Raw genomic sequence first — 22,411 nt, 5'->3', positions numbered from 1 at the left:
GGTGTACTGTAAGAGGGTGTGTGTACCTGTGGGTTTGTGTACAAGCATGGGTATGTGTGTGTGTGTTAGTGTGTGCATCTGTGAATATTTTACTGTTTATGATCCAGTGACAGTAACTTTATCATTTGTATTCTTGCCTCACAGACCAACTCCAGGGAATCCTTGTCCTTTGGCCCAGTCAACCCCCGCACACACAGCCTGGACAAATGAACCATTCCCTAGAAGGAAGTCACCAGCGTGGCCATGACTCTGCAGTACAGTACAACAATGGGGAAATAGATGGAAGGATATGAAGCGAAGGCAGGAATGAGAGTCTCTTTTCTCCAAGCTGGCATGATTCACCTTGACCCCTAGTCAAGGGTTGCAACATTGCATTGATTTTAATGTGATTGATATGTTAATTGAAAATCATAATTTGATGATTCTAATTTGAGTTATTAATTGCTGATGGTTGCTTTGCAGTTACACGGCCTTGGTTTGTTCTACACCCTGCTAAAGTTGCAATACAGTATTGAATCTGGGTCCAGATGCAGTAGGTTCTCGGAGGTGAGAACATACAATTCCACATCCCTAAGACCTCGAGTTTGAATTGCATGAAAACAAAAGGATTTATTATCCTGTTTATCTTGAAACTCTTCAACCATCCATCCTTTATCCGATATACAGTATATGAGGTGCCAAGGGATAGGGAAAAGGATGGAGTGAATAGTTTGGAGTTGAGCTGTCTGCAGATACAACTGATTACTTTTGAGGGAGGTGAGAAAACCAGGTTGGTAGAATGCAGGGTCTGAGCAGTTGTTTGTTCAATTGTATTAGTCAACTGATAATTAATAAGTAAAGCCAACTGTGGCCAATACAAATTGTTACATAGCAGTTTAACACCCCTTGGACCTTCCACGAGCAGATTTGCCCTCTCCTGGTTGACTATATTATATTCTAACTACCAATGTGACATGGCGCGAGCCAAACCTTCAACAACTATACGTATATACATCGGTATGTACTTTCTCAGACCCCCTGGGCCAGTAATACATAGATCAATTTATGGGATTACAACGTGAGGGAGTGGCTAATCTTTCACACATACTACTGTAAATTAACCGTTCATCCAGTGTGCAAATATCCATAGCGTTACAAAATGAAGTCCCATTTTTGCGTACTGGTACTGCCAATATAACACGCCACATGCTTAGTACAAAGTGTCTTTATTGCAGTGATGGGGAATGGCAAAACAAACAAACAGAATGTAATAATCTAGACCCAACTGCATGTAATACACATTCACCACAAACTACAACGCATAGTAAAATAAATGAAAAATACACTAGCAAACCTGCTTGGTCAAAAAAAAAAAAAAAAAGGCCATATAATCAACAAAATCTACTTATTTTTACACATACAACATTAAAGAATGTATAGATACTGTACATTGTGTGCATATGCACAATATAAGCCTATGGACGCACAATTTCACCTTGTTTCATACAGTTCTTAATCCATATCCTATCAAAACATAGTTGATACTATACAGAATCAACAAGATATGGCATACAAAAAGCACAAAAGAACCTTCCTGCCACTGAAGGTTGTTCAGAAGCTACAGATGACCTTGTATTGATGTAATCAACTACCATACACCAAAGGCGTCAAATAATAGCGTCACTTTTGATGAGTGGGTATACTTGTATATTCACAGTTCATATTGGTTTAAAAAAAAAAAAACATGTCCATTTACATTTAAAAGAACTTGTGTTCTTCAGCAAATAACTCTATAACGAGACACTCCTCATTGACTGTCTAGCAATATTTTGCATGCTTACTTAGAATTAGAACATTAATAGACAATAGACATGTAGCGACTGAGGACAACAGATCTATCCTTATTCAACTTTTATCTACTGTAGACTCATGGAGTAACCGCTCTAATGGAAATAAATGTTCTCAAAAGATGGAAGGCAGGCAGAACGAGGCGCAGGTGGGACTATTCTAGCCAATGAGGACAGATGCGTGTTTGAACAACAGGCTATAGAGATGGAGGACTCATCTTTGTATCTGTGCCATTATAGCATCAGGGTTACATCTCCATTTTTAAGGTAGTACATTTTCTTCATTAGTTGATTGCTCCCAACTCAGAAATCCCCACCCAGTTGACTACTTTAAAATGGTGGAAGCCCTCAATTGCAATGTCCATGCTAAAACATGTGATACCCATGATAAGTACTACATCTCTCTCTATAACAGCAGGCACAACTCTGATATAAAAGCTATTTATTAATATTTTCCGAAGTTGCCGTAATGTCACGAGAATCCACTTACGTGAGTGCATTCGTAAGAACCTTATCATCGCAAAACGTATATTCAATCAAATAAGCCTCACGTAGCTAATTAGTTACATTTTTTGTTGACCAAATTCGACACTCATTGACCTCCATACAAAAATTCCTCACTTTGTGGGCTTATTTTCGCGGACAGATATTGGGCGGAGTAAAACCTCTCGCTTCGCCTCTTCCGGTCTGATACTGTATGATTGATTAGGAGATGCATCAAAATGCTAGTCATGTCTTCATTTGAAATGTCAGACTGCCATGAATAACACTGTTGCAGTTTTAGTGTCTTTCCCTTTGCCCACAAACCAAGAACAATACTTGTACAACATTCCAAGCTAAAGCCCCCTAAAGTACATTGTCCCTATAGGTTTACAGACATTGTACACTCAGCTACTGATAGCAGTAGAAGGCATCCCTTAAATATTTTGTCCCAAATAGAGTGAAAGGCATAGAAGAGATGACAGTTGCACTTTCTTTTACAATCTTTACTTAGAGAATACTACGTTGAACCTGGGGTCAAATACGTAAGCTGTACTTGATTCAGTTTGCCAGGCGGCTAACTCAAAGCTAAAACAAGCACATGACAATGTATTTGACATATATATATATATATTTGTCCCAAGAGCTGTGGAATACTGTGATACACAAAACTCTTCATTTGGACCGTAGAGTGACATTTCCAATGACTGCACTTGGTAGCACACTTCTGATTTGATCCCATTACCAGAGTGAAGTAAGGATAAATACATTGTACAGATTTACACATTTATTACGTAATAAGTACTTGATGATAGTTCAACGACCCATATCAATGCTTTACACCACACAATGTTCAAGGGTATTAATTCAACATAGTGCATCCCCTCTAGACCATCATTCAACCAATCAAATCATAATAATTCTACCCGCCATCCAATCAACAACTGAGGACAAACCAACTTCCTGAAGCAGTCTTAATACTTGTACATTCCTGTCCGTTGACAAGCTCCCCACTTGGACATAGTGGAACTGTATCTGTTCCTTCTGCCGACCACTTGGGTCTCAGTTCTAGGTCACAGTTCTAGGTCAAGAGTGGTTGGACGGTCACGCACAGCTAACAAGTAACCCCAGACACCATACTGCCACAATCTGCCAGTTGTCCATGGTCAAATCATGGTCAGATCAGTGAGGGGTGTAGACTAGTGCGGTCCTCAAAAAGAGAAAGGTACAGGGGGTTAGCCTAGGCTTGGTTGTCCCACCTCTGTTCTAGACTTTGTCCTTGCGCTTCAGCTTGTTGACTTTCTTGGCTCCACCGTTCTTGTTGATTAGCTTCATGACTTTCTCCTTGTGGTCCAGCACCTTCATCATGGTGTCTCTAGCCTCAGTGATCTGGTCCATCACCAGCTTACAGCGCTGCATGTTACCCTGGGGAAAGGGGAGGGAGAGACAATTCAAAATGGCTGACTGACATTCATAACAAAGACTAGGCCCAGGTAGAATTTCCCTTGAGTCCTCAGAAATGGTATAAAGCTGCCTGCGGAATTGATCAAAACCAGACCAAATACTGATACATGGCGGCATGCCTGGTTATAATAGTGTGTAGCAGTAGTGTTTATGGGAATAGCGAGTTCTTAGATATTGTAAACTTGTGGTCAGTCAGATAGTGATGAGTGATGAGAAAACATATGGGGTTTGTAGGCAATAACTAGGGCCTAGTCTTTCCTGGTTAGGTCACGTGGTCTGAGAAAACTCTGTTCCTACCCATGAGCAGCAGACGTGCATGGATTTATTTGTAAAAGCTGTGTTGTCGCGTGTTTGACCTCTGACCTGTATGAGCTCATTGATACGGTGCAGGTCATCATCCGACCCGGCCTTCTTCTTTGGGATCAGACCCTCTTGGAGGGTAGTGAGGCGGCTGTACACGTCATGCTCCAGATTAGTCTAGCGATAGAGAGGAGAGACGTATAAAGACCAACACTACAACATCACAACTGACTTATTCAGAAGGACAAGTCTCTTGTTCTATGAAGATCTAGTTTTAGACCCACTTCATTGTCTTCCGACAGCTACGTCATAACGTGATGCATTACCATGAAGCACTTTCAGTGCAGACGGTCGTCGCTCTCTCTGACGCGAGACCAGGAGATCCACACGGGTACAATTTTCAAGTGTCATCCCTTTTCGCTCCACCTCCAACTTCATAACTCTTGAGTTGTCTTTTCATAGTGCTTAAAATGTTGACTGCACTGAGTAACTGTACTCTCTATACAAAGATCATTGTAAAAGGGAAGTAGTGTTTCTCTCACCAGCTGCATGAGCTGTGCAGCACACAGGTGCATCTTCCAGCCCTGCGCTCTGCACACCACCCCTTTCTGATTGGCTACGTCCTGCAGGGTGCCCTTCTTCTCCTCTGAAACCATGACAACGCACCATTAAAGCCATATTATAATACAGTAATACCTTCAACAAACACACATCATTAAGCTATTTAACTATAACTAGGGTCAGGAGTTTTTCCTGGTCAAATTACATGGCAGGGATAAACTCTAGGCCCTAGTCATGTAATATGTGTGCTATGAAAGTGACTGGTCATTTGCTAGCAAGGTAAATAGCATTTCCCTGATTAGCATTTTGTGATGTCTCCAAAAACGTAAAGCCAACAAATGACACTCGCTTTCATAGCATACTACACCTTCCAGTTTGGATTCACAGTGCACATAGCACAAGAAAAAGTTGTCCTCTTGATGTGTGTATGTGTGTGTGTGTGTGATTTCTAAATGTTTTCCTATGTATGCATCTTAACATCTGGTGAGAATAATAACCTTGTGTGATGTTGTAATAATTGTGGTGTAATTTAGTTGTCCAAACAAAACAATGAATAAACAAATCAACATCAAAAAGCCTCCAGAGCATCACTGCCATTTCAGTCCACAATAAGCGCATTTCAGACCCATAATAATACAATTTCAGTCCCACCAAAAAGTGAATTTCAGTCTCTCGAAAATAACATTTTATAATATAAATGTAGTTTTTAGTTAATTTATTTGCAAAATAGAACGACAGTTTAAACACAGTAAAAAAAAAACGATGTGCAGGAGGGGGAAACCCCCCCCCCCAGTGGTCATAAATAAAATAAAATCTAAGCAGAAAGTCCAACTACTAGGGTGTAGAGCTGTGATGGACAGTAGGTGCCTCAAAAAATGTCTTCAGTACAATGACAGGGATTGCTTGGCATATTCAGCCGTGAGCGAGTTCCAGATCATAGGGCCTCTGTAGGTCATTCAGAATTAGTTGTTCTTGAATGTGGGTGACCAGCAGTTGTCTGTTTCTTGTTAGTAGTTATGGAATTCACGTGGCAGTGTAATCGTATTTGAAGAAAGCGGGGAATACGTGACTTAAAAGAGCCGTAAACAAATTGAGCAACTTGAAGAGAATTCCTTCAATAAACATTCTGTCCTAGTAGTTTGAAAAGTGGTGATGAAAGGTCTCGAAAACCAGCAGATATGATTTATAACGAGTGTTTCTGCAGGCGATAGATTGATAGTAGTTTGGTATGGTGTGTGCTGGTCCATGTAATGTTACAGTCACTGCTGAATAGGAAGATCATTGTGTAGACAGAGCAGTGCTCCGGTTTATGACATACCGCATTTTGCCAAGTATCCTCGTATTTTTTCTGATCTTAGAGGTTATAGTCTTTATGTGTGATTTTTATTTAATGTAAATTGATCCTTTATTTAACTAGACAAGTCAGTTAACAACAAATTATTATTTACAATGACGGCCTACTGGCGAACAGTGGGTTAACTGCCTTGTTCAGGGGCAGAACGACAGATTTTTACATTGTCAACTCGGGGATTCGATCCAGCAACCTTTAGGTTACTGGCCCAATGCTCTAACCACAAGGCTACTAGTGTTTTTCCATGACAATTCATCATCAATCAAAACACCAAGAAAGAGGGTTGTACAGGCTTGATCAACAGGTATATTATCAATATGGACCCCTATAGAGCCCCACAGTGGACGTGGGGTAAGCCTACATGAAACACAGCCCTTATTTTAAGTGTTTCTAAAATCCCCTATGGGAAAAATTTATGGTGGAAAACGATTGGAACAATTTCTGTTTTATGGGCATTATGACTCATACTGTGGTCCTCTATATAGTCTGTATTTTCTGTTCTTTGGACTAAATCATATTTGTTTTAGTTTTTTGTTAGAGTCAGTGACAATTTGTTGATTTTAAGCCACTGAGATATTACACAGTTCATCATTAACAACATTAATAAGGTAATTGAGATTTCTGTGAGAGTAAAACACACATATGATAAGCAAACAATATTTGGGAGAGCACTTTGGGTGCTTTGGGCTGATCATTTATATAGATAAAATAATACGGGTCCAAGTGTTGATCTCTGCGGCACACCACAATTAATCTCCATTTCTTTGAAAATCACATATTGCTTGATTGTTCATTCACTCCCTAGTTTTAAGTTTTTGTAATAAAATATTATGATTAGGGATGGGTGCAGTTATTCGAACGGACGTTACTATTCCATTACTTGGGAAAGTATTAATCTTAAACATATATATTTTTTTAAATAGAATGATCTGTGTGCCATTGCTAGACCACTACATTCAAAATATAAATAAAAACAGTGACAGTCATGAGTGTGCCCCATAATAAATAGACACCGGTAGCCTACACACCCGTTTCACATGTGTAGCTTGTTGTTATTGTCGGTCAATCACAGCGGCACTACAGCGTAGCAAGTGAGTGGCCGATTTCTAAATCAATACAAAATGGAATTAAAATTAAAATTACGAGTTGGCTAAATGAGTATGATCAGCCAACAGGTAGGGAGTTGTTTAATATGAATGGAGTTGTTGTTGACAAGTACAGGGAGCGCAGCAAAATAGCCTCAATTAGCCTTGCTACTTTAGTTAGCTAGTTGGCTAATTTAGCTGGCTACTTTAGCTAGCTAGCTTCTTTCTACCAATTTGATTCAGTCAAGTCAGGCACAAACAGATGGTATGATAGATAACCTATGGCAGCAACAAATGTTGTCTAACTAGCGCGAGTTGGTGTAGTCTCTCCCTCCCACATTTTAACATTCTGGAACATTTAATGGAATGGAAACGGTGCTGTACTGAACAACCAGTTGAAAAACGAGGAGGGGTTGGGGAACCCTGTCAACATGGTCACTGCCCTTTAAGTCACTCATTGCTTCAAGACATACCTCGCCACATCCACCAAAAAGGAGAAAACATACCATAAAGTTTATTCAAGAACATACAAGAATGTTTGGGGGAAACTTGCCATTCAACACAAACCTTTCGAGATGTAGCAAACGTTCAAGCGAACTGAACGTGCCTCAGCACTCTCCCGAGTCACGCAAGCAAGTCTCCAAAAATGTTTTTTTTTTTTTTTCTTTAAAGCACATGTATTTTTCGGATATCCGAGAGAAAAAAAAAAATTTGAATAAAGAAATAATTTCAAATGCCCAATCCTAGTTTTCAGCAAGATACCTAATGTATAATCTTTGCGATCATTTGCTTTATGCATTTCGTCAATTAAATAGTGAGATTTTCTGAAGCCGTACTGATGTTTGCATAACAGACTTTTCAATGTTAAGATATTTTATTTATCTGTTATATGAAAGCCTCAACAACAAAAAATTGATAGCTGGCGAAATTCAGATTGTCTGTAATTTCTCAAGTTCGCTGGATCAGCTTTATGAATCGGAAACAATTTTGGCCATTTTCAGTTCATCGGGCACAATGGTCTTTGCAAATTATACATAAAAAATGTGGGCAAGAGGTGTGATAATGAAATCAGCCACTTCTTTAGCCAGTTTAACATATCTGTTGTGGGTAATTTGGTTGGTGCTTATATTTGTCCTATTTCACACATGTACAAGTGTGTATTAATACGCATTTGTGAATTGGAAATGTTCACACACCCTCGGAGTGTGTGTTCACAGCCAGGATCTGCCATTATGAACAGCGACCATGGAGAAATTAGGGTTAAGTGCACAGGAAGTTGGTGGCATCTTAATTGGGGAGAACGGGCTCGTGGAAATTACTGGAGCGGAATGGTATCAAACACATGGTTTCCATTCTGGACATTATTATGAGCCATTCTCCCCTCAGCAGCCTCCTGTGGTTAAGTGCCTTGCTCAAGGGCACATCGACAGATTTCTCACCTCGTTGGCTTGGGGATTTGAACTAGCGACCTTTTGGTTATGGGCCCATTGCTCTAACCGCTAGGCTACCTGTCGCATTTTAGTCCCATTAAGTGCATTTCAGTCCCACAGCAAGCTCTTAGAACCCAGAATGTATGAAAATCCATTATAAATACAGTTATGATTGAATGCTACCAATAATAAAGACATTGGTCTGACCTTTGACCCGGATGTCACTGTATCTCTGGAAGTGGTGATAGGCAGCCTTCCAGGGGTTCCTGTAGTGGCGGAGGAGGGTGACCGGGGGGCGAGCACGGGTGGGGACATAACGCACCCCTTCCTCATCTGCAGGGAAGAGAAACGTACAGTGGTCACTTACACAAGGTCAAATATAGAGAAATTAGCCTAACGTAACTGCAGCAAACCAACCCTTAACCTGGACAAGTGAATCATGAATAAAGAGGTTGAGTATCTACTTTCTCCTACCTATGTACTCCTTGAGGGGCGACTTGCGTTTCTCGGCCCTCATGCTGAGGGGTCTGGCCAGGACCTTCTCCTCGTCCGTGCTGTTGGTCTCCATCATCTCGCTCTCTTCCGTGGAGATGACATGCTGCTGCTTCCGGGGCTTCTTCCTGGGTGAGGCCCCGGGGGTCACATCCCCACTGGGCATCATGGGCAACAATGGGGCACCACCATGGGGCATGGGGGGACCTGGAGGGAGGAGAGAGAGGAAGAACCAGGAGATCAATAGCTCAGGGCCCATATTCACAAAGTGTCTTTAATAAATAAAGATCTTTAGGGTTACGGTATATTTTGGAGTGTTATACATTTTCATAACATGGGATGGCAGTATAAAATCAGCAATAGGACAATACATTTTTCCATTCAAATGTACCTGGTTTGGAGGTATCCATGGCCTCCACCTCCTGCTTTATCTTGATCTCAGGGAGGGTGGAGCTTATTCCACATGCTGCCGTGCTACTTGCCGCTGACTGGGTAGGCGGAACAACCACGTTGGCCATAGACAAGATTGGTGGAGTGATGGCGGACAGGGCGGGGCCAGGCTGTGAGTGTGGGGGTGCTGACACTGAGAGGAGCGTCTGGATTGGCTGAGAGGGTTGCTGGTGGGGCGGGGCTCCGGGATGCTGCGGGTGTTCATTGGTCTGATGGCTGGGCAGAGCCTCCATGGATGATGACATCACTGGGGGAGCCAGGGACACGTGGAGATCAGGCTTGTGTTTCACACTGGGAGGACAGAGAAAAGATCATCAACCACCTAATCATTTTAAGTACATTTTCAACTACAAGATATTATTAATACAGGAGTATGCGGTTGACCAGAGGATTCTAGCGTGTGTACACAGCATAGTCTTTGATCAGGGCCTACTAACAATGTGCAGTGCAACGTCTTACCCTACTGGGCGTGGAAACCCTGATGCATGCCTGATTCCTCCGTCTATCCTGGGGCTGTTGGCCTCTGGGATCAGGTTCTTCCTCACTGCAGACCTTTATAGGGAAAACAGACACATGTTAGTGTTGGGATAGAAGAAAAGCCTACTCAAACTGTAGCTGCTCATGACTAGGGCTGTGGTGGTCACGAAATTGTCAGCCGGTGATTGTCAAGCAAATAACTGTCAATCTCACGGTAATTGACTGGTAATTAACAAACACATTTAGCATCTCGTGGCTTCCACATATAGCCTACAAGCCACTGATGCAGACCTTTGGAACATCTACATTTTAAAAAGTCTAATCCATGTAATATAGCCTACACCTTCACAATAAATCCATTATTCATTTTAAACATGTCTAAAGAAACATGATATGAAGAAAATGTAGCCTATTTCAGAAGAACAGAATCGCATACTCAGATGTCCTTATGTTAGGTCCTGATCTGGCTATGCCATATGGCTGTGGGCTACACCCGTTCACTTAGCAGACAAGATTTGCTTAGAATTCCGTGGCATTATTTTATAGTATGAAGAATATATTGAACAAATCTCCAAACGATTTGAGGGAGTGCGCACATGCGGCTATTCTGTGTTGATTGGTTAACAAAGAAATAGGTATTCCAAATGCTTAATGAGTTATTCATGTAACTTTAGTTGTTCAACAAACGTTGGGCTATATGTTATGATTTTTAATACATTGTAAGGCAGCAAGATGAGACTCTAATGATGATTTGAAAGAAGTTGTATGAAAAGGCATGAGCTCTGCTTTGTTTTTTTGTGTGCAGGATGTACACACTTCATCAGTCTCTCATTCACAATTTGACAAGCCCTTGATAATGCCTTGAATTTCCCGATGGCATCCGCTTTGTGTGGCCATAATGTACTATAAAAAAATCCATGTCCTTTGCAGCCCTTCTCCCTGAGTGCTGTCTGCTCCGAAGCACTACTCACTCACACGACTTGTCATCACCTGATCAGGTCTTTCTCACAGGCTACAAGTGAAGACAGACACATCGGGGACGCAACTGCGCCCGTCCTTATCCACTTCCGAGGTGCATATGGAAGATATTTACTTATGATTAGGCTTAACGAACAGCAAAATCACTAGCCTATGTCAATCTACTATCCCCCATAGCATACAAGTTGACCTATTATATTCTGTGCGAGAAATAAACATTCCAAACAACCTGGGAGAGTTGTGGGATGCGATAGATCCCAAATTAATACAACCACTAGCATCAAAAAAACTTTACGCAATGAGGCAGATCAGAACATTTTTATAAACTATTAGGCTATTTCTTCACATTATAAGCACAACAATGTGCACACTGCAATAGGCTATAAGTGCAAATGTTCCATTAGGGAAAACACCATTATCAAAACTGACCACAAATGCGATTATGCATGTAATGCTTTTATTATAAAAAGGTGCATTTTTATGGTGAAAACTTTCTTCCCCAAACTTGAAACTCACGTGCAGCTTATGTGTATGCCAGTTAAGCGCTACACCCCTTGTAAAACGGATTAATGTGCTTAATTTTAAATGTGCTTAGTTATTTGGCACTTTAGTTGTGATACAAACCTTATTAAAACATATAGGCCTATGGGCTAGGCTACATGAGGTGTGTGACTATGATTCGAACAAGTAAAAACAAAAAACTACTTAAGCTGGGCATCATTTACAATGATAAGCTAATATTGTCACCCATCCGACTATTCTTGATTTAATCTTGTCTTTACATAGAAAATATATGTGTAAAATTTGTTTTGACTTAGAATGGGGCATTATCATGCACCTGTAACGAAACAGGGGCAGCAGGGGAAAAAAATACATGTCATCTATGCACTTAAATAGCGAATTACGCTTTTCCTGTGTTTCTTTTTCATGCCAGCCAGGTAGGCTATACTCCTGTTGTAAAGACAAGCAATGTGCTTAATATTAGGAAAGTTGAGAAATAAATATAGTAGGCCTAGCCTATAGAAAGCTGATGGGATCCTCCTCTTTTTAATAGAGGCCATCACTCGGTTTTCTCACGCAATTGCATAGCCAATAGAAATGTTGTGCAACATGAGCTCATGGGCTCTCATGAAGTGTTTGATTAAATTTTCAAATACATTTGCATTGATGTCAGAGTGATTAGAGGGACAATAGAGTGCTGAGTACCAGGCAGTTAGCAAGTTTGGTAGGCTACTAATGACCATCAGCAGCATCAGTGCTTGGAGAAGCCTAGTTACCGTGACTAAATGGTCACGTGGAATTTGACTGCCTTCATGACTCGTGACCGCCGGTGTGGCGGTAATACTGTCACGGTAACAGCCCTACTCATGACAAGAGTTGGTGACCACGACTGCTCTAGTAAGGAAAGGAAAACCGTGAGGGGTTTTCTAAACTCACCCCTCGTTGGCAGGCTTCTTACGTAGGATGCTAGGTCGGGGAGAGGACACCAGGGTGGGGGCACCAGGCCCAGTGTTTTGGGGGTGTGTCTGACCCACAGAGGTGGGCGGCTGGCTGCTGCCGAACGTCTGGCCAATGGGATTGGTTACCAGAGTGGTGCCGTCTGCTAACACAACTGAGAAGACAGAGCAACGTTGTTAGAAAAGTTGTTTTGAATAGTTGTCTGAAAAGAATAGCTGTCATGAATCACAGTAATACTTTTTTTCCTATCTCCAATAAATAACGTTAAATTAAATGTAACCAAACAGATGAATATAGGGGTGAAAATACTTGACTGGAGAAAATGCGTAGAATGATTCTATTCATAATATATTTCAGACCTGACACAAACTCATTTAAACTTTCAACGACACTAGAACTGCTTCGTTCACCAACTCACTTGAGGTCTTGTTCTCATTGGCTGGCTGTTGTGGGTTGATGGGCGCCGGTTGGATGTTTTGTGCGGTGATCTGACCGGTGGCGGCGTGCAAGCCCTGGGCGCTGATGGTGGTTGGCTGGATGCCCTGCGTGGCCATGCCGGCGGGCTGGATGTTCTGCGTGTTGATCTGAGCGATGCGGTCCACCGTCATCAGCTGCATGGGGTTGAGGTGCACCGCCGACGCCACGCCCACACTCGTCTGGGTCTGCATGGCAGTGCCGCTGGGGGCCTGAGGGGTTACTGTAGGGTCGACGGGTTGGGTTTGGATTTGACACACAGAATGAGCGATATATATCTGGTATTATAGATGTAGATTACACTAGTGTATTATTATGTTGAACATGGTTTAGAAAGTCAGAACTAATTAAAAATGTAATTTATTAACAAAATGATCAATAATCTTTATTAAAGGGAGTGCTCAGAAGTTAACAATCTGGCTCTGTGAAAATGACAAGAGTATTATCTGACTGGTTGAGAGTCACAAAAGAGCCAGATGTAGCATTTTGTTAAGGAGAGGTGAATTGTACCTGGGTACTGTCGGATGGTGGACACAGAGCTGGTGATTGGGGTGTAGGTGTGTGTCAGGGGGAACGGTGAGGAAGGGTAGGTAGGCAGGAAGTACTGGAACTGCACTGGCACCGATTGCCTGTGGGGGAACATGCATATCAAATGAATGAAATAAAACAACCATATCGAAAACGTTCAACTAACAACCAGGAATTTACTCCAAGTACAACAGAAATAAGGAGGTGCTGTCATTTTACACTACTGTAGCCCAGGAACAATGAGGACCACATTGGAAATAAGTGTTTTAATGCCCTATCCTCTGGATCAAATAATCATCTTGTTGATGAATGTATTGTCGTCAACCCAAAATAAAAATGAATCAAATCAGCCCTCGTCTCTAACCTGTTGTCATTGCGGGGCTCCATGGTGATGGGGTTGGGGGAGGAGCGGTGACCAGAGATGGGGATCAGGTTTCCCCTCTCTCCGGGGTACTCCGGCTGGATCCTGGGCGAGGTGTGGGCTATCGGCTGGGGAACCACCTTAGCTGAAGAGGGTGGAGGTGGAATGGTGTACAATCAGCTGGGTGAAATGTTCATTTTACAACATACAATCGCCCTGTAGAGACTTCTTCTATAACTTCAAAGCAAACTAAAACATGACAGAATCTGGCGCAATGCATTCAACCGTTGACAACCGAAAGTGTCACTGTATTTAATAGCCACTCTACTCCCATCAATGACTTCTTAGATAAGTGAACATACCATGAAATGTGGAGTAGGTTACTCCAGAGAGCAGCTTGGTGCCTTTGCACTCCAACATTAATGACCGAGAAACATACCCACGGGGATGTTGGACGTGGTGACTGCTGTGGCGTGGGAGGAATGAGAAGTCATCGTCATGGTGACGATGTTACTGTTGGTCATTTGGGGGTGGGGTCCGGAGCCTGGGTGAGGCACGATAATGTGGTTATTACAACATTAAAGCAGAATAAAGGAAACAGTCAGTCTTGATAGTGTCATTATGATGCAGGAATGAAAAGAGATAAGTTAGACCTACACTACAGGTCAAAAGTTTTAGAACACCTACTCATTCAAGTGTTTCTCTTTATTTTTACTATTTTCTAAATTGTAGAATAATAGTGAAGTCATCAAAACTATGAAATAACATAATATATTTGAGACTCTACAAATAGTCACCATTTGCCTTGATGACAGCTTTGCACACTCCTCTGCAGCAGAGGCAACACTGGGTCTTCCATTCCAGTGGCGGTCCTCATGAGACCCAGTTTCATCATAGCCTGATGGTTTTGTGACTGCACTTGAAGAAACTTTCAAAGTTCTTTAAATTTTCCCTAATGACTGACTTTCATGTTTTAAAGTAATGATGGACTGTCATTTCTCTTTGCTTATTTGAGCTGTTCTTGCCATAATATGGACTTGGTCTTTTACCAGATAGGGCTATATTCTGTATACCCCCCTACCTTGTCACAACACAACTGATTGCCTCAAACACATTAAGGAAAGAAATTCCACAAATTAACTTTTGATAAGGCACACCTGTTAATTGAAATGCATTCCAGGTGACTACCTGATGAAGCTGGTTGAGAGAATGCCAAGAGTGTGCAAAGCTGTCATCAAGGTTATTTGGGTGGCTACTTTGAAGAATGTCAAATATAAAAAATATTTTGATTTGTTTAACACTTTTTTGGTTACTACATGATTCCATATGTGTTATTTCATAGTTTTGATGTCTTCACTATTATTCTACAATGTAGAATAATAGTAAAAATAAAAATAAATAATGAGGAGATGTTCGAAAACTTTGACCGGTAGTGTATCTCTATCACAACAATTGCATCACCTGTAGTGCTAGGCGATGGAGCAGTATTGGTGGCTAATATGGGGGCAACAGTTGCAGCAGCGACAGGAGTCACATTGCTGAATATGGGCTTCTGTGCCATGGTGTGGGGCAGCTGGGGTTTCTGACCCCCAATGGCAGGGTGGGAGGGCAGGGTGATGCGTGTGGGGTTGTCCCGAGATGGGGGTTGACGCTGGATGCTCAGAGTGGCTGAAGGGGGGTGGATATTTAGTCCTGGACGCCTGAGGGAAGAGAGCAAAGCGATAGTTAACATTGGTTTTACGTACACTTGCAATAGCTGGAATAGTAAAATTAACTATCTAGATACATTTACAAAATACGGTAAAGAATGGTTAACGCTTTCAGCATGTCATACTGTGTTTATTTTCCTTACCCATGAACCATCTCTGCGGAGTGCGTGGCTGAGCTAACCACTGGGGACTGAGGCCTGGTGGCCGTTAATGGGGCAACCACCGTGGGCATCACAGCCGTGGACGTTGTGACTACAGGGCGGGACTGGATGGGCTGGTGGATGATGTGCTGGACAGTAGGTGGGCCAGTGCCACCACTGGGGCCTGTAGCAGGTCTCAGTACGGTGGGTCCTTTGGAACTGGACATCACAGCTGCTGCAGCAGCTCCTGGAAACACACATGAACAACAGTTATCCATGTCGGTTCTTAGGATGGTTCTGCTGAGGACCTACAGTGGGTTAAAATAGGAACAAACCACTATGGTGATTTTTTTGGGGATCAAGGTAAGCACCTTGACTATTTTCAGAATGATAAAAGTTAACGTTAGCTATGCTACTATCCTGTCTCGGGGACGGACTGACCTCTGGGTAGATGGGAGGTGAAAGTGTGCTGGGGGGCTCCAGGGGAGCCGAGCTGCAGGGGCGGGGCATGGCTGCGGATGATCTGCACGTTGGTCGTCATCAGGTGATGGTGCAGGTTACTGGGGTTGCCCTGGAAACGCCACGCCCATGGACACAAAGCATTATAGATTTGGAACCACATTTTTCATCATGTCATCACATTGGGTAGACCTCAATAGGTTATATTATTGCTGGGGTATATTACAGCTACAAACACCAGTCCTTACCTGTTGGCCACTGATAGTTGCTACAGGGATGCCGGCGGTCTGAGGCACGGTGCTCTCCATGGTTGCAGTAACGTGGCTTGGCACCTTAGGTGGCAGGGTGATGTGGCCCTGGGTGTTGGCTGGTGCTGGGGCGATCACTCGACCGGCCATGGGCGACTTCAGAGCTGGCTGGAGAGATGAGAGAGGACGAGATAAAGTAGATGAGTCAGCTCAAGACACAGGGAGATATGGCTAATGCAGCAGACAGAGCTCCCACATCCATACCTTCATGGGTCCTTCAGTGAAGGCCAGAGGCAGGCCCTGGGGGATGTGTGGCGGAGGGGCTGACACTGTGACAGGCATGCCCTGCTGGAGGGACAGGTGACCTGCTGGAGTGGGGTGACCCTGGGGGGGTCCGTGGACCTGAGCTTGGGGGTAAGGCCGGACCACCACTGTCTCCTGCTTGTCGTCCCTGAAGGTCGATGCTCCACCACCACTGTTGGGGTGGTCACGAGGACCGTGGTCCGGGTGAGGGTCACGGTTGCTATCGTCTGCCCCTCCTGTGGCACAAAGAGTTGGAGTACTTATTTTTATGAAGAAGACTTGCAGTGGTGGGAAAAGTACCCAGTTGTCATACTTGAGTAAAGAGTAAAAAGTAAAGATAACTTAATAGAAAATGACTCAAGTAAAAGACACCTTGTAAAATACTATTTGAGTAAAAGTCTAAAAGTATTTGGTTTTGAATATACTTAAGTATCAAAAGTAAAAAATAATTTCAAATTCCTTACATTAAGCAAACTAGAAGGCACCATTTTCTTGTTTTTGTTTATTTACGGATAGCCAGGGCTGGTGATGGTTGCTGATAATGGGCCTATGTAGATATTCCATGAAAAATCTGCCGTTTCCAGCTACAATAGTCATTTACAACATTAACAATGTCTACACTGTATTTCTGTTCAATTTTCTGTTATTTTAATGGACAAAATATGTGCTTTTCTTTCAAGAACAAGGACATTTTGAAAACTTTTGAACGGTAGTGTGTGTATATATTTTTTATTTATTTTTACCTGCATTTAATTAGGCAAGTCAGTTAAGAACAAATTCTTATTTACAATGACTGCCTACCCCAGCCAAACCCGGACAGCACTGGACCAATTGTGCGCTGCCCAATGGGACTCCCAATCACGCCCGGATGAGATAAAGCCTGGATAAAATACTTTGAAGTATTTTTTACTTCAGTAGTTAACACCACTGACCAATGATTTCATACACTGACTGACCACTGCAAATAGTTGTGAAAGCTGTGATGCAAAGGGAGTTCTGCTGTGGGTTAGCAGGATCCATAATGTTACCTGCCGTGTTTGGTTGACCACCAGACAGCAATGCAGTGTTTCCTCCAGGAGTCTGGTTTTGTCCCATACCAGGAGGTATTCCCGGTCGTGGATATTGTTGAGAACTCATCTTCTGACACACTTGATAGCTATTCAAGGAAGAGAACAATATTAAACCTGACAGGTATGTAGATACAAGTTTGCACAGATGAATGTTGCCAACATCTAAGCAGGTATTTTCTGCAAACCGTATAAATCGGGGATCATCAACTTGATTCAGACGCGTGATGATTTTTTTCTTGAGTGGATGGTCATGGAGCCGGAACAAAATTACAAATAATTTGTTAACTGTAAATTGGCTGCAAGACGCCCAAACAAATATTTGAATTTATGTGAAACATCATAGCACATTTGAAAGAAATATGGCACATTGAAATCATAAGAGGGCGGTTTACAGAGAAGGGTGGGATGAACTAAGAGCAGCTGAGGAGTGGATTTAAAAGCTCATGTTCTATAATAGTTATCACCAATGTTCCCTCATTTTTTGGGGGGCACCGCTGAGCAAACTTGGACATCGCTAAAATTTGGTAAAACTTCCGGCGCATGTTTACTGTGAACACAGAGGCTGTACCCGCTTTAAGTTACAGTTTTAACAGTGGTCAAGTAGGCTATGGCGGCTATTTGATCATAACTTAGGCCTACCAGAGGCCTATCATCAAAAACAATGGAGAAGATGCATTGCTGACGACAACGGTGGTAGGCCTGATCACCGACAACGATGAGACAGCCTATAGGGAGGTGGTCAGAGACCTGGCAGTGTGTGCCAGGACAACAACGTGAGCAAGACAAAAGGAGATGATCGTGGACTACAGGAAAAGGAGGACCGAACACTCCCCCATTCACATCGATAGGGCTGTAGTGGAGCAGGTTGAGAGTTTCAAGTTCCTTGATGTCCATATCACCAACAAACTATCATGGTCCAAACACACCAAGAAAGTTGTGCAGAGGGCACGACAACACCTATTCCCCCTCAAGAGACTGAAAAGATTTGGCATGGGTCCCCATATCCTCAAAAAGTTCTACAGCTGCACCATCGAGAGCATCCTGACCAGTTGCACTACAGAGGGTAATGCGTACGGCCAAGTACATCACCGGGGCCAAGCTTCCTGCCATCCAGGACCTATGTACTAGGCGGTGTCAGAGGAAGGCCCAAATAATTGTCAAAGACTCCAGTCACCCAAGTCATAGACTGTTCTCTCTGCTACCGCACGGCAAGCGGCACCAGAGCTCCTTAACAAATTTTACCCACAAGCCACAAGACTGCTGAACCATTAATCAAATGGCCACCCGGACTATTTGCATTGACACCCCCCCTTTGTTTTTACACTGCTGCTATTTGCTGTTTATTATCTTTACCCCTACCTACATGTAGAAATTACCTAGACTAACCGTTTTCTTATTTATTTAACCTTTATTTAACCAGGTAGGCTAGTTGAGAACAAGTTCTCATTTACAACTGCGACCTGGCCAAGATAAAGCAAAGCAGTGCGACACAAACAACAACACAGAGTTACACATGGAATAAACAAGCGTACAGTCACGCAAATGGCGTGAGGTGGTAAGGCAATAAATAGGCCACAGTGGCAAAGTAATTACAATTTAGCAAATTAACACTGGAGTGATAGATGAGCAGTTGATGATGTGCAAGTAGAAATACCGGTGTGCAAAAGAGCAAAAAAGTAAATAAAAACAATATGGGGATGAGGTAGGTAGATTGGGATGGGCTATTTACAGATGGGCTATGTACAGCTGCAGCGATCGGTTAGCTGCTCTCATAGCTGATGTTTAAAGTTAGTGAGGGAAATATAAGTCTCCAATGTAGTCCCACTGTACCCCCGCACATAGCCTAAGTTATTTTATTGTGGTCCTTTTTACCCCCCCACAAAAAAATATATACATGTTATTTCATAGTTTTGATGTAGATACGTTTTTTTTTTTAAAGAATGAAACCTTGAATAAGTAGGCGTGTCCAAACTTTTGACTGGTTACTATTTTCTACATCAGAACTAGGAAATAACACATATGGAATCATGTAGTAACCAAAAAAAAGTGTTAAACAAATCCAAATCTATTTTATATTCTTCAAAGTAGCCACCCTTTGCCTTGACAGCTTTGTACACTCTTGGCATTCTCTCAACCAGCTTCACCTGGAATGCTTTTCCAACAGTCTTGAAGGAGTTCCCACATATGCTGAGCACTTGTTGGCTGCTTTTCCTTCACTCTGCGGTCCAACTCATCCCAAACCATCTCAATTGGGTTGAGGTCGGGTGATTGTGGAGGCCAAGTCATCTGATGCACCACTTCATCACTTTCCTTGGTCAAATAGCCCTTACACAGCCTGGAGGTGTGTTTTGGGTCATTGTCCTGTTGAAAAACAGGACAATGTAGTCCCACTAAGCGCAAACCAGTAGTGGTTTCTTTGTAGCAATTCTCCTCTGAACAGTTGATGTTGAGATGTGTCTGTTACTTGAATTCTGTGAAGCATTTTTTGGGCTGCAATCTGAGGTGCAGTTAACTCTAATGAACTTATCCTCTGCAGCAAAGGTAACTCTGGGTCTTCCCTTCCTGTGGTGGTCCTCATGAGAGCCAGTTTCATCATAGCGCTTGATGGTTTTTGTGACTGCACTTGAAGAATCTTTCAAAGTTCTTAAAATTTTCCGGATTTACTGACCTTCATGTCTTAATGTAACGATGGACTGTCGTTTCTCTTTGCTTATTTGAGCTGTTCTTGCAATTATATGGACTTTGGTCTTTTACCAAATAGGACTATCTTCTGTATACCACCTCTACCTTGTCACAACACAACTGATTGCTTCAAACGCATTAAGGAAAGAAATTCAACAAATTAACTTCTAACAAAGCACCCCTGTTAATTGAAATGCATTCCAGGTGACTACCTGATGAAGTTGGTTGAGAGAATGCCAAGAGTGTGCTAAGCGGTCATCTAGGCAACGGGTGGCTACTTTGAAGAATGTAAAATATATTTTCATTTGTTTAACACTTTGTTTACTACATGACTCCATATGTGTTATTTCATAGTTTCAATGTCTTCACTATTACTCTACACTGTAGAAAATAGTACAAATAAAGAAAAACCCCTGAATGAATAGGTGTGTCCAAACTTTTGACTGGTACTGTACATATAACCTCAACAAACCTGTGCCCCCGCAGATTGACTCTGTACATAGCCTCTTTACTCTTATTTTATTGTTGCTCTTTCATTATTTTATTTTTTATTTTTTTAACTTCTGTTTATTTTTGTGAATACTTTCTTAACACTTATTTTTCTCAAACCAGAATTGTTGGTTATGGGCTTGTAAGTAAGCATTTCACTGTAAGGTCTACATCTGTTGTATTCAGCGCATTTGACAAATAACACTTGATTTGACTTTTGATAAGTACTATCCAGATGTAATGTATATCAAATTACTTTATTCTTGCTATGTAACTACTAGAGTAGAAAAAAAAGCCATGTATGTAAAACTTGTGTAAACATACACATAACAACAAAAGAAAAAGCGGTAAAAATAAAGTAGATTTTTGCCCCTCGAAAAGGGGAGGGGCACAAACATGACTTTTAAACAAAATAAAATATATATAAAACATGACTAAAACATAATATCAGAAGTTATTTTTGTATACTCTCACGTATCTCTCTCCATTATGCGTGGGAATACTTTGGAACAGATTTCCAAAATGTTAATCACTTGGAGCCGATTTGCTGGTGTGTATACAGTCTTATGTCCAACAATAAACAAATAACAACGACATTTGTTTTACTCAGAAAACTTGATGGGGTCAAATAAAATTATTCGCTGGCCAAATTTAGAACCCTGTCGTACATGACACTGTCAATGATTATTCTGCAAGTTGTAAACATTGCTAGCCACAAACAGCTGCTAACTTGAGTCGGGCCAAGGCTTGGCCATGAACACTCTGCAGTGGACTGGATCCGAGCCAAGGATAACATTGTCTACTCCCGAGTCCTTGACATTAGCTTGCTACAACTTCAATGCAGTACCAATAGCTAGCAAGCGACTGTAGGTGACATTACATCTAACTATCTAACTAAGTTAGTCGGCTGGTCTGAGACTTGCTTGTTACTAGTTAACTGGTTGGTTAACGTTACTTCGATGAAACCTGTTTCTACCTAACCAAGTTGAAGACAGATGAACTAACATCTCCGGTTTAGCTGCTTTAAAACAAGGAAACAACACAGGTGTGCGGGTGTTTGACCGAAGTCGTAGTTAGCTATAGTTACCCTGCCAGTTTCTTTTTCGCCTACTACGTTAGGTTAGTACACAGCTGCTAGTTACTAATATAGCTAGCTAGCTATTAATTGAAATCGCGCCCCCACTAACTAAGGTTACTTAGCTAACTGCTGCATTATTTATGTCAATGAACCGACGAAAATCACATTTTTTTATTAGTTAGATTCATCTGGAATGATGATCGGTAGTTACTAACAAACAGTACGATTATATTGAAATTGCAACAAGAACATACCTTGCTTGTGTGATCAGGAATCTCCATCCGTCTTTCTACTACGCGCGTGTTACACAAGCAGCACTATTTGAAAACTTCCGGTTTTCAGAGTTTGTTTAGCCACATTGCAAAAATAAAAGCCATATGAAAAAAAATAACGAGGTTGCTGTAGCATTTTTGTTGTTGTTAATGTTCACAATTAATAATACTTTACGATATCTTCTTCATTAGTATGTAGTATTTTCGCCAGAGTGCTTACTAAATTAAAAACAAATAAATCAGGGG

The 22,411-nt window shown here is 41.9% G+C and overlaps 2 protein-coding genes across 5 annotated transcripts in view; one reads left to right on the top strand and one right to left on the bottom strand.

Annotated features, from left to right (window-relative positions):
• LOC106568891 (uncharacterized) overlaps positions 1-5,206 on the top strand; it is a 17,111-nt gene extending 11,905 nt beyond the window's left edge. For all 3 annotated transcript variants that reach the window (XM_014139677.3, XM_045693970.2, XM_014139676.3), the window contains one exon: positions 145-5,206. In XM_014139677.3, the coding sequence (XP_013995152.2) occupies positions 145-210 (66 nt within the window). In that variant the 3' untranslated portion in view covers positions 211-5,206. The remainder of the gene's footprint in view (positions 1-144) is intronic.
• Positions 1,189-22,227, bottom strand: LOC106568889 (histone deacetylase complex subunit SAP130). Of its 2 annotated transcripts, none has more exons than XM_045693969.2 (19): positions 22,148-22,227; positions 17,603-17,730; positions 16,536-16,810; positions 16,272-16,439; positions 16,006-16,135; positions 15,568-15,811; positions 15,177-15,415; positions 14,155-14,259; positions 13,719-13,860; positions 13,337-13,455; positions 12,771-13,049; positions 12,332-12,506; positions 9,899-9,991; positions 9,381-9,730; positions 8,972-9,196; positions 8,705-8,830; positions 4,613-4,716; positions 4,134-4,247; positions 1,189-3,731 (listed from the first exon to the last, which is right to left on the bottom strand). In XM_045693969.2, the coding sequence occupies exons 2-19, from the start codon at positions 17,709-17,711 to the stop codon at positions 3,573-3,575; spliced, it is 3,156 nt and encodes a 1,051-aa protein (XP_045549925.1). In that variant the 5' UTR covers positions 17,712-17,730; positions 22,148-22,227; the 3' UTR covers positions 1,189-3,572. The 2 variants fall into 2 exon arrangements, with proteins under 2 accessions (XP_045549925.1, XP_082816924.1); XM_082960798.1 differs by lacking the exon at positions 22,148-22,227 and adding an exon at positions 17,830-18,815.
• Between the last annotated feature and the right edge of the window lie 184 nt (positions 22,228-22,411).

The sequence above is a fragment of the Salmo salar genome, chromosome 14 (assembly GCF_965601325.2).
Source record: "Salmo salar chromosome 14, fSalSal1, whole genome shotgun sequence".
NCBI lineage: Eukaryota > Metazoa > Chordata > Actinopteri > Salmoniformes > Salmonidae > Salmo > Salmo salar.
Note: the sequence above shows the minus strand (reverse complement) of the source record. Positions and strands in the feature narration are given on the sequence as shown.

Coding starts and splice junctions, on each gene's coding strand:
- LOC106568889 (XM_045693969.2), bottom strand. CDS start 17,711: ATGAGTTCTCAACAATATCCACGACCGGGAATACCTCCTGGTATGGGA. Junction 13,456..13,718: donor GAGCCCCGCAATGACAACAG/GTTAGAGACGAG, acceptor GTTCCCCCACAG/GCAATCGGTGCCAGTGCAGT. Junction 12,507..12,770: donor CAATGAGAACAAGACCTCAA/GTGAGTTGGTGA, acceptor CTGTCTTCTCAG/TTGTGTTAGCAGACGGCACC.